A 17712-nucleotide genomic window follows, 5' to 3' on the forward strand; every position below is an offset into this window, starting at 1 on the left:
TTCAAATTAAGCCCACTGATAATAGTCTGCACACCTAGCTTGAAGAAATGGGAAGAGTTTATTTTTTGGGTTGAAAAGTTTACAGTGCAATCAATGCTTGGTTAAATATAGAAGGCCACTGTATAAATGCTTTATTTCTCTATTTAGGAAATTTGTTTGCTGCCCATCTTGTATCCAACAACTCTGGGTGGCTTAGAAACATTAAAAATAATATTGAAACGACCATCATAGAAGGCAGTGGATAAAATCTAACAAAAAGGGAAAAAGAATACAGTCAATGTTGCGTTCCCCCATGCCCACACATTTTGTGGGTCTCTCACAGTGCAAACGTTTCCATGGGGATTTTGGATATGAAAGGAGGAAGAGAGACATTTGGGTGGACAATATTGGGTGGAACAGTGCCAAATGTGGGGAAGGAACAGGGAGAATGACAAGGGGTGAAAATTGTTAACTATCTCATCTCCCTGACACAGTATCTCCCAACACTGGTGACTTTAAGATGGTGGACTTCAACTCTCACAATTCCCCAGGTAAGGTACTTTGAGGGGAGTGGATTTTATCTCCCAGAATCCCAGCATGATTTAATTTTGGAAGTTGAAACCCATTCCCCTCTTAAAGCATAGCTGGCTGGGGAATTCTGGGAGTAAGAAGTCCACTTGTGTTAAAGTTGCCACAGTTGAGAAACACTGCCTTAATATTTCACAACGTAAGATTTATTGACTTCTGCATGATCTTAGGGCTCAGGGGGGAAAAAAAAACAATCTCACAATTGCTGCAAGGGGAGAAAACAACTGAGATGCAAAGCATTATAAACTTGGATTTTGGTCCCTGAATCCATTTCTAGACAGTGTTTTTCTTTTGACTTTAGCTTCACATTTTTCCCAAGCTGGGGAAAGAAGGGATGTGCAAATTTTCAGAGCAGTGAATATAAGGGCGAGAAAAAAAAATACACAGACACATATATAAATAATATACTTTGGACCAAGGGAAAGATGGTTCCATATTAACCATTGCATTTACACCAGTTTAGCCAAGCACGAGGGTCCCCCCCCCTCTTGCCCCTGTTAGCAATTTCCTTCTTTCCAGATCACTGAAACGAAAGCACTGCAAAGCCCCTTTCCCGGGGGGGAAACGTGGGGGAAGCAATCGGTCACCACCGTTCCAAGATCAAACTGCTTCCGCTTTCAATGATGTAAGACAAAACCGTCAGAATTTTCGCCCCAAGTTGTCTGCTTTTGAGCGAAGAAAGCCATCGTTGAAAGGAAGTAGAATTCATCTTTCCTCATAACTACAGATGGGGAAAACCTAGAAGAGAGAGAATCTGTCATAAGCAAACCTGAACACATAGATAGTCCTTGACTTACAAACATTCGTTTGGTGATCGTTCGAAGTTACAACAGCAGTGAAAAACATGACGTACAACGATGACCATTACAGCATCCCCAGGGTCATATGATTAAAATTCAAATGTAGCTACATGGCTGCCAACCGTTTGGGCAACAGGGAACAGTTCCGTGAAGGTGTTTTTCCACGGACTGGAGGGGTCGTGGTTTTGCATGTTTCCTGCATCCGTGGATGGGGCTTCGCTTTTTTGAACAGCCCAGTTTCTGACATGCCGTGGCCCAGTGTCAATCCGCGGACCAGAGGTTGGGGAACCCTGATCTACAATGGTTGCAATGTCCTCGGGTCACATGACTGATCATTTGAGACCTTCCCAGCCAGATTCCGACAAGCAAAGACAAATTTGCTTAATGACCACATGATTCACTTAACACCTGCAATGATTTGCTTAACAACCGTGTTTGTGTGTGTGTATGTGTGTCATAAAATCACATCCAACTCACTGAAAAAAACACTTAGCAATATAAGTTCTGGTTCAAAACTGTGGTTGTAAGTCAAGAACTACTAATAATGCGATGCAAAATCAATATTTCAAAATGTTCTGCAGATCTATAATATCTGTAAAAGTACTATAATACTATAGGTAGTCCTCAAATCACAACCACAACTGAGCCCAAAATTTATGTTGCTAAGCAAGGCAGCTGTTAAATGATTTCCCACTCCATTTTTGACCTTTCTCATCATAGTTCTTAAGTGAATAATTGCCACTATTGTTAGTTAGCAATAGCAATAGTACTTAAGACATATATACTGCTTCATGGTGCTTTTACATCCCGCTCTGAGCGGTTTAGTGTCAGCCTATTGCCCCCAAGAATCTGAGTCCTCATTTTACCTTCCTCAGAAAGGATGGAAACTGAGTAAACCCTGAGCCGATTAGACTCAAACTGTCGAACTGCTGGCAGCCGGCAGTCAGCAGAATTAGCTTGCAATACTGCATTTTAACCACTGTGCCACCACGTAACACAGTTGCTAAGTGAAACTGGCTTCCCAATTGACTTTGCTTGTCAGAAGATCACAAAAGGTGGTCACATGACCTGGGACCTTGCAACTGTCATAAATATGAGTCAGTTGCCAAGGATCCGAATTTTGATTACACGGCGAAGGGGATGCTGCAACTGAATGAGAAAAATGGTCATAAGTCAGTTTTTCAGAAGCGTAACTTAGAATGGTACCTAAATAAATGGTTTTAAGATAAGGAATACCTGCATATAGTACTAAAAATTGTAGTAATTTATTTATTATTAATTTTTTTTTGGCTGTGCATCTCACCACAGCGTGACTCTGCAGTTATCATTTTAACCAACCAGAACGATGTGTTTTTTTTGATTCTCATATACTCCCCAATTGTTTAAAATCCCAGAACACACCTTTAACTGCTGTGTGATCTGGAGAGCACTTCTGTTTTCGGAAAGCTGGTTTGGAAATTGATTCCGTCTCCTGGCAAATGGGAAGTGATGAAAGGTGTGAGGAAGGCCAGCAGCCAGTGGTTTCCCATGATTTCTCGAAGGTTGTTTCGCCAGCCCAGGTGGTATTGGCGATTTCCTTCAAACCATTCTTTGGTGGTCTGTCCGCGCAGGGCCAGCAAGCTGTGGAACAGCAGGAAACTGATGCAGAATAAGAAGCCCACAACACAGATGTCGGTCACAAAAGCGTAGACAAAGGTCACGAAACTGACTTGCCCTGCAAGAGAAGGAAGGTGAGGCGTAATTATTGCTGCTTCATCTAGAGCAGACATATCCAACTCTGGCAACTTTAAGACTTGTGGACTTCAACTCCCAGAATTCTCCAGCCAGCCATGATTAAGACAAGACCCACCTGCCCTTGTGTGTATCTTGCTCCCTTCCTATCCATCTTTTCATTGTGAATTATTATTATTATTATTATTATTGTTCTAATGTTTTACAGGTAATCCTTGACTTAAAAGTACAATTGAGCCCAAAATTTCTGTTGCTAAGTGAGGCAGTTATTAAGTGAGTTTTGCTACAATTTACGACCTTTCTCCCCACAGCTGTTCAGTGAATCACTACAGTTGTTAAGTAACACAGTTCAGGGAATCTAGCTTCCCATTAACTTTGCTTGTTGGAAGGTCAACAACTTGCCTCCAGGAGTTGTGAATGCTCCAACATTGGAAGTTTTGAAGAAGATGCTGGAGAACCATTTGTCTGAAGTGGTGTAGGATTTCCTGCCTAAGCAGGGGGTTGAACTAGAAGACCTCCAAGGTCCCTTCCAACTGTTATTCTATTCTATTCTGTTGCAAAAGGAAATCACATGACCCCAGGAAACCGCAACTGCGATTAATACATGCAAATTGCCAAGAATCCAAATTCTGATCACATGACCACAGCATGCTGCAAAGGTTATAAATGTGAAAAACGGTCATGTAAGTTTTATCACTGCCTTTGTAACTTTGAACGGTCACTAAATGAATGCTTGTTAAGTCAAGGATCATCTATATTGTTTTTCTTTATTTGAAAGCCACCCAAAATCAAGTCCTGGCTAGATGGGTGGCATATAAGTTAGATAAATGAATAAATCTTGTTCTTCCTAGAGTATTCCTGCAAGGGCAGGGTCTGCTTTTTGGATCATTGAACGCCACTTTGCACAATCAGCTGAGTCTCCAGGGTGCAGGACCTGCGGCTTGCATATCTTTGTTGATGGTGGTCACCAGTCATTGATTTCCAGTTTGTAGGCAGTCTTGGCAATGGTGGAAGGTGCTGCTCTCTGGACATATCCATACCAGCCGGAACTGGCTTTCTCTCACCTTCTCTATAGTTGGTGCCACACCAAAATGTTGTCAAATGTTGTCCTTTGTGATGTGGTCAAGAAGGGAGATGCCCGATATCCAATCTGCATTTCCATGGCATGGAGATAGCTTTCGGTCCCTGTTGTAGCTGCCCAGCATTCAGTGCCAGACAGTGCAATAGGACAGATGGTGGTCTTGTAAATCTTAGATTTAAGACGGGTTGGCATTCATCGGTCACATAACACATCAGTGAGTTCTCACCAACACATCCAGGCTGCATTCACTCTTGCTCACCCCTCGCCATTGATGTCGCCATTGCCTTGGAAGTGGGATCCCAGATACCAAAAAATGTCCACCTTCTTCTTTTAAATAAATCATCATCGGACCCCATAATCCCCTGTGGGGTGGAGCCTGGCCAACTGAATGTAGCTAGTAGAGTGTTTTACTGGCCGGATGATCTCCCTGTCGCAAATGCGGAGTTATATTCAGCAGCTATATTCTCACCGGGCCCAGAGAGAGAAATCCTCTCTGCCTAGGATCGAACTCATAGCCTCCTGATTGTGAGGCAAGAGCTCCACCTCTAGGCCACCGCACCACTCCTTCTTCTTTTAAATGAATGAATAAATAAATAAAAGCTCTCACTCGTTCTTACCCATCAAGAGCATCAGCCAAGGCAGCGTCAGCAGGAGGATTGTGTGGGCAAGACCGCCTTCCTCTAGTAGCATCCAAACCACATTAGCGTTGAGCAAGCTGCCGTACAGCAAGGCGACCGACCCATATAGCAGCAGGCAGAGGAAGTAACGGTAGTTCTGATAGCCCAAACACTGGCCGAGCAGCAGGCAATGGTGATCTCGTCGCAGGACGCAAACGTTGCAGGTAAAGCAGTGGCTGCAGCGGGGTGGCACGTGGGTCTGGCAGGCATAGCAGTAACTGGAAGGAGGCAAAAGAATGAATGTTAGGAGAGGGTGGAAGGGTAGATAGAGCTGACTGGGTGCCTTGTACCAATCACCAGGAGATGATGAGCTTTAGTAATGCCTTGGACTTTGAAAGACATCTAAGTGACTTTGGTCAATCATCAGGAGACAGTGAGTTCTAGTCCCACCTTAGATTTAAACTGAATTCTAGTTCTAGTCCCACTTTAGACATAAAGCCATCTGAGTGACTGTCTCCTGGCCAGTCACCAGGAGACAGTGAATTCTAGTCCCACCTTACATTTAAGCTGAGTTCTAGTTGTAGTCCCACCTTAGACATGAAAACGTCTGAGTGACTGTCTCCTGGCCAATCACCAGGAGACACTGAGCTCTAGTCCCACCTTGGGCATGAAAGCCAGGTGAGTGACTTTGGACCAATCACCAGGAGACGATGAGTTCTAGTTCCACATAAGGAATTAAAGCTTGGCTGGATGACTTTAGATAAACCTCTGTCTCTCAGCCCAACCAACGTAGAGAATTGTTGTTGTGGGGAAAATTGGAAGGAGGAACATTAAATATATTCACCTTCTTGAGTTGTTTATAAAAGAAATAAAGATAGAATATAAATAAATAAGACAATAAAGCATTATTGGTTCAGCCCAGGGAGTACATTTGTCTTCCTTTGGGATTCCAAATCCTTCTTGGGGAAAAAATTGATGTGATTGATAGACCAATAGAAGATCCCACCTCCCCACCTGCACATCCTGACCCTTTCTTCCCAACCTTTTAATTAGAATTTGTATTTTTAATTTGATACTGTTGCTTTTATATATTGTACTCCGCCCAGCGTCACCTTGCAAAGAAATTTAATAAGATAAAATGCATACATGACACAGTCACCAGAGGGCAGCAAACATTAGTCCGTGTCCCTTTGGTGCCATCTAGTGGTCTGTCTTAAATTTGCAGTCCACAAATACTACTATAATGCGTGATGAGTTATTTGATTTTTATCCTGCCCTTTATTACTTTGTAAGTAACTTAAAGCAGCAGACACACTTAATACTCCTTCTTCCTGCTATTTTCCCCACAACAACCCTGTGAGGTGGATTGGGCTGGCAGAAAATGATGCCTTCTTCCATTACTCTTTTTTTCCTTTACACTTTTAGTCAGTCCCCAGTTGGCTGCCTCCTTGAGACAGGGACCTCATAAACCTAGGAACCCCGAGGGCTTAGGTTCAACAAACTTCAAAAAGTTGTATCATTTGCTTTAAAGCTCCTCCCAGGGGGTTGGACTAGAAGACCTCCAAGGTCCCTTCCAACTGTTATTCTATTCTATTCTTATTCTATATTCTATTCTGTTCTATTCTATGCTATGATATTGTGAATCCTCTTTTATTCTATTCTCCTATTCTATTCTGTATTATATTCTATTCCTATTCCATTCCATATCGGGAAAGGCTGATATTCAGCCAACTTTTTTCCCTTTTTCCTTGAAAAAGAAGCCCAATGGGAAAAATAGCATGTTCCTGAGCACGTGCAAAGATCCTCTCCTCCAGAATAAACGGTTTCATCTCCATTTTCCTCTCAGAAATCTAATTCCCCCATTACTGAAGCCTCACCGTCCCTTTTCCCCCGCCATTTTTATAAGCCCCGCCCCATCGTCGCTTTCCTATTGGTCCCCGCCGCGGCGCCGGTAACCTCTCCCACTCACTCCCATCCTTGCCCCGCCCCCGCCAGCATGACGCCGCGCGTGCTGGGCGAAGCCATGATGAAGCGGCGCGAGCTCTCCAAGGCGCTGGTCAGCAGGAAAAGCAGCGAGGCGATGGGCCAGAACGGGAACGGCTGTCCGGGCGGAGGGAATCGCAGCAGCACCACCAGCACCTCCGCGACCAGCGCGGTCGCCAACACTGCCCCGACGCAGACGGGCAGCGCTCGCCGGTCCCAGTCGCTGGCTGCCATGGCGGCGCGTGCGCGGCCCACGCGCCTCCGCCTCTCTTCCGGCTTCGCTTCAGCCGCCCCTTTCCCGCTCAAACCGCTGAGCCAATCGGCGGCGGCGGCCGCCCCCGCTGAGCCCGCCTTTCTATCTGATCGGCGCGTCTCCTATCCAATCGGCGCCCGGCTTTTGAATCTTCCCTGTTTACCTCAGCAATTTGTCTCCCTGACAGGCTGTGTCAGAGATGCCATAATGCACCAAGCGTTCAAACGATACATACAAGGGGTCCTCGACTTGCAACAGTTTGCTTACTGACCGAGGTTGTAAGGGCACTGAAAAAGTGACTTATGGCCATGTTTCACACTTATGGCCGTTGCAGCATCACCATCCCCTTTTGCGACCTTCTGACAAGCCAAGTCAGTGGGGAAACTGGATTCCCTTAACAACCGTGTTACTGATTTAACACCTGCGGTGATTCACTTAACAAAAGTGGCAAAAAAGTCATGAAATGGGACAAAACTCGCTTTTAAAAATTGTCTCACTTATTAACATAAATTCTGGCCTCCGTGGTGGTCGTAAGTCGAGGACTACCAGTATTGTTCTTACAGGTGGGCATAAGGCTTGCTTTTGTATGGGCAAATGCTTTTCATCTGGACCTGTGTTTTAATTCTGCTTCCTCCATCTTCAAAAACAGTCCTGGCATCTCCTTGATCCACATTATCTATTGTCTTAGGAATGATTAGAATTAGAATTCTTTATTGGCCAACTGTGAGTAGACACGGAAGAGATTTGTCTCAGGTGCATAAGCTGTCAGAGTACGTACAACAATAGTGATAGATCAGTTTGACTCAGCCTTCCGTCCTTCTGAGGTCCGTAAAATGAGGACCCAGATTGTTGAGGGCAAGAGGCTTACTCTAAACCCTCTTTAGAGAGGGCTGTAAAAGCACTGTGAAGCAGTATATACGGTAAGACTAAGCTTCCTTCCTTCCCAGTGTTTAGAATGCAGGATTGCAAACTAACTGCACACTGCCAGCAGTTCGATCCTGACCAGCTCACGGTTGAATCAACCTCCTGAGGTCGGTAAAATGAGAACCCAGATTGTTGGGGGCAACAGAATGACTAAACCGGTTAGAGAGAGCTCTAAAGCACTGTGAAGCAGTATATAAGCCGTAAGTGCTATTGCTATTATAATAAAAATACATTCAGCACAAAACATTAGATACAACACATCGTGATAGTCATGGATACTCAACAAGCAATCAACACAAATCATACTAGGATACTAAGTAAACAATAGAAATTGTAAGATACAAGCAACAAAGTTATAGTCATAAAAAGATAAGGCGATAGGTAATAGGGAAGATGAGAATAATGATAGTTATGCCATTCTAGATTTGCTAGATCCTTCGGGATTGGGCGGCCTATAAATCAATTAAATACAATACAATACAATGCTTCTCATCTTAAGCCTCTTCAGTTATGAATTTAGTGTTCTGCATAGGGCACTCAATGCTACCACTCATAATAATTGCTGTTGGTTCATTTTGATATGTATGAAACGGAGCAAGTAAATTTATAACAGGATCTCATGTGTTTTAAGGAATACAATAACCATTTATTTTTCAAAATAAGCTTCTATAATCCATGCTCAAAGCTTGAAGGAAACGGCAAGCAAAGCTTCTGAAATGTTTGTCTTTGTGGACCGATGTGAAAGCCAGGAAGCGTTGTGCAAGGAATGTCTTGTATGCCGTTCTTTTTTATTTATCGTATTCTCATGGGCCTTTCCCTTTCTTTTCTCAGAATGCTAATTGATCAAGAAGCTTTCAGAGTAGGAGGACTGAGGTCTCTACTGGTAAGTACTGGAATAACAGCTCCAAGGGCATGATGGGAGAAATGGGAAGGCGTATGTAAATATCGCACCAATAGCTGTCGAAAGAAGCACACAGGCAATCAGGATATGAGTGTTGCTAACAAAATTTATAATTTTTATATTTAAACTTCACAATCGAAGGCTGTTAACTTGGACAGTAGAAATAGGCATGTTGTCAGAATGTATCTGATGAGATTGCAAAGCTGTGCAAATTCCGATGCGATAAGGAATAGTTCCGTAAAGAATTTGCTCGTCGTTATCTGAAGTTTCCTAGGAAAGAATGCCCTAGGAGGCTGTTGGCCAGGGAAGGTATCGCTTCTCGGCCTTTTGGCTAAGATCAAGTGTAGTATCTGTTCTTATCAGTTTAATATCTGATATGTCCTCTATTTGAGGACTACATATTAAATGGATTTTTGGAACTGGGAGATGGAATAGGGGCTTGCTCCATCCACTCCAAGCATCAGCCTGGTATTGCAGTACCTCCAGGAATGGTGCACCTCCCCCTGGGAGGAATTTGATTGGTTAAAGAATAGATGAAATAAAATGAGCTTGCTACTACTTTCAAGCATATGGCCTATGTTAGAAAGTGGGAGATTTAGTTCACCATGGGGCTGCATATTTGGCTTTGTCTTGCTTAATTTCCTCCTTCTCTAACAAAGAGTTTTTGCATCATTTTGCCAAGAAAATTGCAGATACTTTTCCAGGAGCTTCCTCAGGGTAATAGCAATAGCAGCAATAGCAGTAGACTTATATACCGCTTCATAGGCCTTTCAGGCCTCTCTAAGCGGTTTACAGAGAGTCAGCATATTGCCCCCAACAATCTGGGTCCTCATTTTACCCACCTCGGAAGGATGGAAGGCTGAGTCAACCCTGAGCCGGTGAGATTTGAACCGCTGACCTGCTGATCTAAACATTGATCCTTTAAATGCCAAAAACAAGCAGATTAGGATCTTGTCTTCTGTTTTTTATGCATTGCTAAATTTAAGTTTAAGTCAAAAGACCAAAACAAAGGCAGCGATCTGTTTATCTGTACATCAAAATGTACATTTTCTGTATATTTTGTTTTTTGACTATATTGTTTAACTTATTGAAAGAGACTAACTTTTTAAAATATCTCTACATTTTTTTGCTATGTCTGTTGATACCTGTACAGGAACTTGGAAAAGATAAGATGCTGTATAGAATAGAATAGAATAGAATTCTTTATTGGCCATGTGTGATTGGACACACAAGGAATTTATCTTTGGTGCTTATGCTCTCAGTGTACATAAAGAAAAATAAAATACAATACATTAATAAAGAATCATGAGATACAACACTTAGTAGTAGTCACAGGTTACTAGTAAGCAATCAAATCATACTAGGAAACAAATAAACTTCATTCCATTGAGGACCTGTATACTGACTCCTACAGTATACAGGGCCTCAATGGAAGGCAGGTTGGTAGCAATTGTTTTTTTCTGTAGAAATATGATTTAAAGCAATGGATTAAAAAGCTTTGTATACCTTTAGTCTACTTTGAAACATTAAATTAGAACCTGACTCCCCCCCCCCCCCCCCCCCGCATTCAGTAGCTTTCCCAAGCCCCTTCTCACTGATCCTAAGAATAACTCCTGCGTAGCAGGAGCAGCCTGCAAATGAACTGAGACTCCATTGAGTTATGCAAATGCTGGTGAAATACAAAGAAGCAGAAAGCTCTTGGAATCGGAACCCAATCTGTGTCCATGGTATCCCAAACAGAATAAGGTCAGTCTTGGAAAACCTTTTCCTCTCCTCCTGAAATGACCTTTCAACAGGTATTTCTTCTGGCACGTTTTAAAGCTCATGGGGAGGATTTCAAACATCCAAATGCAACATGTGACTTTCCGAGATACGCAACAAACCTATCACCTTTTAAAGTGCAGGGGAAGGCTGGTTTCTTGCAGACCTTTTCATAAGGAAGAAGTAACCTTTTGTAAAATAAAAGCAGTTTCTGGAGTGCCAAACATCCTGAGATACGTGCGGCATCTAGTTTTAATATTGGGGAACCCCACATAGAGCTTGTGAAATAGACACCTGAATGAACATGTGCAGAAGGTTTTCCCTTCATTGCTTGGAATAAAATAAAGAGGCCATATTCCATCCATCTGGGGAAGAAGAAAAAAGTTTCATTGGACAGAGTGCCAGGATCTCAAAAGGAACTCAGGTTGCTTGGTTGTTGTCATAGGAAGTGCTCGGAAATTTTTAGAATCTATTTGGGAAACATGGTTGCAAGTCCAAATTCATAAGATAAGATGGTAAGGCCACACTTGGAATATTGCATCCAGTTTGGTTGCCATGATGTAAAAAAGATGTTGGGTCTTTAGATAAGAGTGCAGAGAAAAGCAACAAAGATGATTAGGGGACTGGAAGCTAAAACATACGAAGAACGGTTGCAGGAACAGGGTATATCTAGTTTGATGAAAAGAAGGACTAGGGCTGACACGATAGCAGTATTCCAATATCTCAGTGGCTGCCACAAAGAAGAGGGAGTCAAGCTATTCTCCAAAGCATCTGAGGGTAGAACAAGAAGCAATGGGCGGAAACTAATCAAGGAGAGAAGCAACTTAGAACTAAGGAGGAATTTTCTGACAGTTTGAACAATTAATCAGTGGAACAACCTGCCTCCAGAAGTTGCAAGTGCTCCAACAATGGAAGTTTTGAAGAAGAGATTGGATAACCATTTGTCTAAAATGGTATAGGGTTTCCTGCCTAAGCAGAGGGTTGGACTAGAAGACCTCCAAGGTCTCTTCCAATTCTGTTATTCTATTATAAGAGAAAATCTGGAAACTAATTTGGTCTACTTCTTTCTCAATATGGAGGCCAACTGACCCTTAATCACTGGAAGGGCTAGCCTCCAGAAATTGTGGGTGCTCCATCATTGGAGGTTTTTTTTAAAAAAGATTATTAGATAGGCTTTTGTCTGAAATCAAATAGAGTCTCCTGCTTGAGCAGGGGGTTGGACTAGAAGACCTCCAAGGTTCCTTCCAAGTCTGTTGTTCTGTTCATTAACAGCCATCCATCTATTCTTGAATCTGACAACATGTCCAAAACCTTGCCTTGCACCTTAGTGGAAAATTAATGACAGTGCTCTGAGTACGATTTTTCCACTTTTGCTGTACTGAAAATGGGAAATTTCCTCCCTGGGCAGAGAATCTTGCTCTAAGAGGAGTCTTCCTGCATCTGGCATGTATTTTATGGGAGAGACATTGAGTCCACTGGAGCAATTTCTTTTTTAAGAGCTTGTGGGTTCTGCTTTAAGGGGGGGAATACTTGGCCTCCCAACAGTTGTCTTCACCACCCCTATGGTTGGTAGGAACACTTGTGCTGTCCCCTCCCCGTGGCCTTTTTAAGATGGAACCTGATCTCCCTTCCCGGGGGCTGATAATACTTATTGAGGACTGGTCACGTGGATGGGTTTTGACAGGTGCAGCTGCAAAGCAGGCAGACGCACAGCCTGGAAGGACTTGGGGGATCTTGACCTCTAAGGGGAACCGAGAGAGGGGAGCAAAGCAGAAAAAGAGACCGAAAGCTCGAGCGAGGGGGGGAACCGTGTAAATTGTAAGGGAGAGAATAGGCACAGAGGAAAAGGGCTTCGCAGAACAAGGCAATATGACGACGCAGATGGAAACGCACATCCAATACAACCATTGCTACATGATGACTGAAGACTACATGGCACAGGAGGAAGACTGGGATCGGGATTTACTGCTTGACCCAGCCTGGGAAAAGCAACAGCGAAAGGTAGGAGGCCAGTTAGAGAGAGAAAACAGCAGATCCAGGATTGGGCCAGGATCAGGTTCCAGGCCCAAGGGTCTTTCTGAATGGAACGTCTCCAGGAGAGCTGTTGGGTCATGAGCCGGCTCGGCTACTTCTCTAATTCCTTGCTGTGTTTATCGACAAATTCACATTTATTTCCAGTGGCACCAATCATAAATACCAGGTAGTAATTCTGAGGTGCGCCTCTGTCTTCCTGGGAGGGAGGGAAGCCTTGAGTTGGCCTCAGTGGAAATTGCTGAGTGGGAAGACAGATAAACTCTCCTGAAACCATGGATGTTGAGGTCTGAGGTCATACTTGCTCAGTGGACTTTGCAGGATGGGGGGGAAAGGCTTGCATTGATTAAAAAAATAAGCCGATGGTGGAGTCGGTGATGGAGTTAACTTAACCTGACAGTGGAATCAGTGTCGGAATCAACTAATCCTTTTGGAAATTGCCTGCTTTTTCTGATCTGAAATAAACATTTAGCCATGGTGGCGCAGTGGTTAGAGTGCCGTATTGCAGGCTACTTCTGCGGACTGCTGATTGCCAGAAGTTTGGCAGTTCAAGTCCCACCGGCTCAAGGTTGATTCAGCCTTCCATCCTTCCGAGGTGGGTAAAAGGAGGACCCAGATTGTTGGGGGCAAGAGGCTGACTCTGTAAAACCGCTTAGAGAGGGCTGTAAAGCGGTATATAAGTCTAAGTGCTATTGCTATTCCATAGAGTTGGCCACTACCCTAGAGAAAGAAAGGGATCTTGTACCTATATTATAGGAATCTTCTAAGGGCCAGCTGCCCTCTCTGTACATTAGATACCATTGCCTGCAGCTGTCACCTCCCATCAGCCAGACCCACATCCCACACAGGAACGACCATGAGTGACATTTTGGGCACCGTACGTCAGGCAAGATTCAAAGTAGTACTGGTGGACAGAAGGGGTGTGCAAGGAAGAAGGAAAGAGCACATATGTCAGCAGAGTGGAATCTGCCGAGGGCCAGAGGAGCCACGTCTGAGCAATGCCTGGAATGACAGAGACCCAAGGGAGAAGGAAAAGGAACCAGCTAAATATATCTTTTTGTGGCAGTTGGGAACCCGCCCTAGCACAGCTTGGTTAAAATATTATCACATATGGGGCCGTATCCTAATCACAGGCTTTCAGAGATGGCCCTAATCTCTTTTCACCCAACATTATGTGGGCTTGTATGCCAAAGCATCTCCCTTAGTAATTAAGCAGCCATTTGCAAACACGCCACTATATCTGATAGTAGAATAGGACTCAGAGCTCTTGTGCCACGAGAAGGAAGCCACTTGCATTTAAAAAAAAGGAAAATACAATATCTGCTTTGAGTTTTTTCAAGTCCCGGCAGCGAGAGAGCATTTGGGAGCATATGGAATTTAGGGACTGTGAGGAGGAGAAAGGAATTCACCAACTTCATCCTTATTTCAGTTCACCTCTTTTTTTCTAAGGATAGCAACCGGGGAGGAGGGGCATTCTAAAAGGTCGGCCTCCTGTCATTCATGCGTCAATCCTGCTTTCTATCCAACTCTTGTAAGAAGTGCTCTTCACCCCTCTTGGCTACATCTATCATTTGTGGAGCCCCTGTAAGAGTTATAAATCTGAGACATTCCTCTGAATTCTTGTGTCTGAAAACTTAACATGTGGCAAGAGGACCTCTTAAGCAAAGACAATTTTCAGAAAATTATTAATATTTTCCCACAGCGCTTTCATTCTGACATAGAGGGAACACATGGCCTTATTGTATCTACTATCTCGTAACCTCTGTTATCTAACAATAAAAAATATAATGCTACACTAGACAGGTTCATTCTGCAGATAGCATGATTATACAAAGAAAAACATGCAATATTCTGTGAACATAAGCTTTTTTTATTCCACACCTGTTCATATATTTTGAGGCAGGGAACTGGAAATAAGTAACATCTATGGATGAGGAAATTCTGAGTTGAAATTAAAAAATCAGAAGGAAGTTGGTAGAACCTTTTCTGAGTAACATGTTTTATTAAAAGTCATATGTTTTTGTGAGCGGCAATTCCTTCCATCAGCTCACAAAAGATTCTGCTATTTTTAATAAAATCTATTAATTGGAAAATGTGCTACCGGACATCTCCTGATTTTATTTTTATTTTTTGCTACTGCAGATTAACTCAGCTGAGTTTTGATATTTCATGCTATTTAGTTTTTAAATCAGATTTGGACTATGATATCTTGCCTTTTTGTTCTTATGGTTTCTAATTTGGTTTTCTAATTTTGAGGACGGGCTGTGTGTTTTACAAGTAGTCGAACTTGTACTTTACATGAAAAAGATCCCTGGCTCAGCCCATAGCATTTGATCGATTATCCTATGAGTTCTTTTCTCATAAAATATTTGGGATTTGTAGCCAATTAGATCTGGAGAGCAGCGGGTGAGGGAATTTTAGTGTTATTAAGATGGGATGGCAGTCTGATTTGGCATAGGGCAACTTCTGATATTTTTACAATGCCAGATAAGCAGACAGAAAGTTTTTAAACGACATTTTGCTGGTATTCTCATGCCACTAATCAAACACAAAACCTATCTTGCTGTATAGATCTTTCACTCTGCAATGCAGATCGAACTGACCTCGCAGTTAAATTATGGCCGTTTTCTTAATGTATCTCCTTGATTTGGTCTCTCAAATGCACATCAGCATTCCTCACCAAACTTTTCAGATAAATAATGATTCTGAGCCAAAGTATGTAACAGATCTAATTCTACTTAGAGATACCATCAACATAATGCCTGAAGAAAGGACAGCTAAAAAAAAAAATCTAGTTTCCCTAAAGTTTAAATGGGACTAAAGTGACTCAGGCTGGCCTCTTCAGGGATCTATTTGGCTATAGAGCCCAAAGGATTTCACCACCTGTTTACTTTGGGGACAAAGGCATGGTGGTCTTAGGATAATGGGGAAGGGCCAGAGAGCATCTAAGATTGCGTCACAATGTGCCTGATCATTTAGGAGAAGTTGATACTCAGGCCTAGAAGGCCGTTTCTGGGAAAAAGCTACGTTCATTGGCTTTGATTCAAGATGACTTAAGAACGCCCCCACATTCTACTCTCTTGCTTCATTGAATAAATTTGTATGTCTACGGAGATTCATCATGGTTGTCCCAAAGGTGCTTTTCCAAAAGACAACTGTTTTTTCCCCCTTGAAAACGTTTTCCTCTTGTCCAAGAAGCGTTTTCAGTTCTGAAGAAGTTTCTTGGATGAGAAGCGAAACGTTTTCAAGAAAATCCCTTTGGGTCAATCTTGTATTTTCCAGTTTTTGTTTTTAAAAAAATGCATTTAATGTAGGTGATGGGATCTTTAGAAGAAGCATGTTGCACAGGCTTCTAGCTAAATCACGTTTTTATAACAACAAAAGTTGCTGGTTTATTTTGGGGTATGCAAGAAATTCCTCTTCTTGTTTTTACAATGTCTGGTTCCAATGCTGGTTGATATGGTATATGCTGGACCAAGTGGACTCATCCACATAACTAAACTTTCTTCCAGACCTTATAGCTATTTTCTCTCCTTCATTCAGTTCTGCATTCCTATTTATCTAACGAAACTTCTCCTACTGTTCAAACAGCATGGTCCATCTTGAGATCCCTAGAGGTTGAGGAAAGATGGCCTACATAATTTCCATCTCATTGCTGGAGGAGGGGAATAGAATAGAATAGAATAGAATAGAATAGTTGGAAGGAACCTTGGAGGTCTTTTAGTCCAATCCCCTACTCAGGCAGGAAATCCTATACCATTTCAGACAAATCGTTGTCCAATCTCTTCTTAAAAACTTCCAGTGTTGGAGCATTTACAATTGGAGGCAGGTTGTTCCACTGGTTAATTGTTCTAACTGTCAGGAAGTTTCTCCTTAGTTTTAAGTTGCTTTAAAGTCGCCTAAGGATTTATAAAAATAACAAAGCAATTCCATGTCCACTTCCTTCAGCTTGAATTCACCATGTCAAACAAAAAAACAACCAGCTAACCCTCACAACTAGTACGTTTTAATGCACTCGTGTACAATTGCCACACCTTATATGGGTAGCCTTGACTTACAAGTGGTCAATTAATGACCATTTGAAGTTACTACAGACTTGAAAACGTTACTTACGATTTATCCTCAAAAGGTACGATTGCTATACTACCTGTGGTCACCTGATCATATTTTAGAGTCTCAGCAACTGATGGGCTGCCATGTCCAGTGGTCCTGTGATCGCATTTTGTGACTTTTTTTGCCATTTTCCAGCAAAAAAAAAAGGTAAAATGGCTTTGCACTTATGACCATGTGATTTGCTTAACAACCACAGGGTTTGCTTAACAACAATGGAGATTCCCTTAACTACTGTCCCCAAAACAGATATAAAAATCAAGTCTATGTAATGCCTCAACTTACAATTGCAATGACTTACGACTGAAATGCCGATTCAGTTGAGGTTGTAAGTTGAACACTACCTGTAGTCACTATTGACCCCAGTGACTAATGATATGTGGAGCTGCTTTCCTCCAGAAGTGGTGAATGCTCCAACACTGGAAGAGTATTAAGAAGAGACTGGACAACCATTTGTCTGAAGTGGTCTAGGGTTTCTTGCCTGGGCGGGGGGTTGGACTAGAAGACCCTCCAAGGTCCCTTCCAACTCTGCTCTATTCTAATGAACAGGCTGGGCACATTTGCAAAGGCGGATGTACCTGGATGTACCAGCTTCTCCTCCCCCACCCCATTTTGCTGATCGGGGATTGTTTCTTCTCTGCCGAATAACGCCCGGTCGTGTAGCTCTGAGTCCAGAGGCTTATTTCCTGCTGATGCTGGAGATCTGTGGGGCTGGTTTTGCATCAGTCGGGTATCAGGTGGCTGCTGCTGTTCCAGATGCCTTGCCCATGTAAGGCAGTTTCTAAAAACTGCTCTTCAGCTCTATTGCTGTGCAAGGAGGTTACAGATGAGCTAATGGTCGTATTTTGGAAGAGGACAGAGCTTAATAGGGTACGGGAAGGGTCTCCCTGCCCGTCCCTGGAAGATAGATGGGCCTTCAGATTGAAGAAGCTATTTAAAGAGAGTTGCATCTC

General features: G+C 42.8%; 2 protein-coding genes and 1 non-coding gene across 3 annotated transcripts in view; 2 read left to right on the top strand and 1 right to left on the bottom strand.

The window, feature by feature from the left end:
• Positions 1-40: 40 nt before the first annotated feature.
• On the bottom strand, positions 41-7055 carry ZDHHC24 (zDHHC palmitoyltransferase 24). Its single transcript, XM_014052397.2, has 4 exons — positions 6766-7055; positions 4797-5074; positions 2769-3081; positions 41-1305 (listed from the first exon to the last, which is right to left on the bottom strand). The coding sequence occupies exons 1-3, from the start codon at positions 7011-7013 to the stop codon at positions 2771-2773; spliced, it is 837 nt and encodes a 278-aa protein (XP_013907872.1). The 5' UTR covers positions 7014-7055; the 3' UTR covers positions 41-1305; positions 2769-2770.
• Positions 7056-9168: 2113 nt separating this feature from the next.
• LOC148048744 (U2 spliceosomal RNA) lies at positions 9169-9359 on the top strand. Its single transcript, XR_015695745.1, has one exon. It is a non-coding gene; the product is annotated as a U2 spliceosomal RNA (small nuclear RNA).
• A 2937-nt stretch (positions 9360-12296) lies between these two features.
• ACTN3 (actinin alpha 3) overlaps positions 12297-17712 on the top strand; it is a 42449-nt gene continuing 37033 nt past the window's right edge. The window contains exon 1 of the mRNA XM_087705305.1: positions 12297-12619. Coding sequence (XP_087561431.1) covers positions 12488-12619 — 132 coding nt within the window. The 5' untranslated portion in view covers positions 12297-12487. The remainder of the gene's footprint in view (positions 12620-17712) is intronic.

Source organism: Thamnophis sirtalis, unplaced genomic scaffold (genome assembly GCF_051295495.1).
Source record: "Thamnophis sirtalis isolate CommonGarterSnake01/CBP01778 unplaced genomic scaffold, rThaSir2_p1.2 scaffold_2, whole genome shotgun sequence".
NCBI classification, from domain to species: Eukaryota; Metazoa; Chordata; class Lepidosauria; order Squamata; family Natricidae; genus Thamnophis; species Thamnophis sirtalis.

Coding starts and splice junctions, on each gene's coding strand:
- ZDHHC24 (XM_014052397.2), bottom strand. CDS start 7,013: ATGGCAGCCAGCGACTGGGACCGGCGAGCGCTGCCCGTCTGCGTCGGG. Junction 5,075..6,765: donor GGGGCGGGGCAAGGATGGGA/GTGAGTGGGAGA, acceptor GCCTCCTTCCAG/TTACTGCTATGCCTGCCAGA. Junction 3,082..4,796: donor TTGGCTGATGCTCTTGATGG/GTAAGAACGAGT, acceptor CTTCTCTTGCAG/GGCAAGTCAGTTTCGTGACC.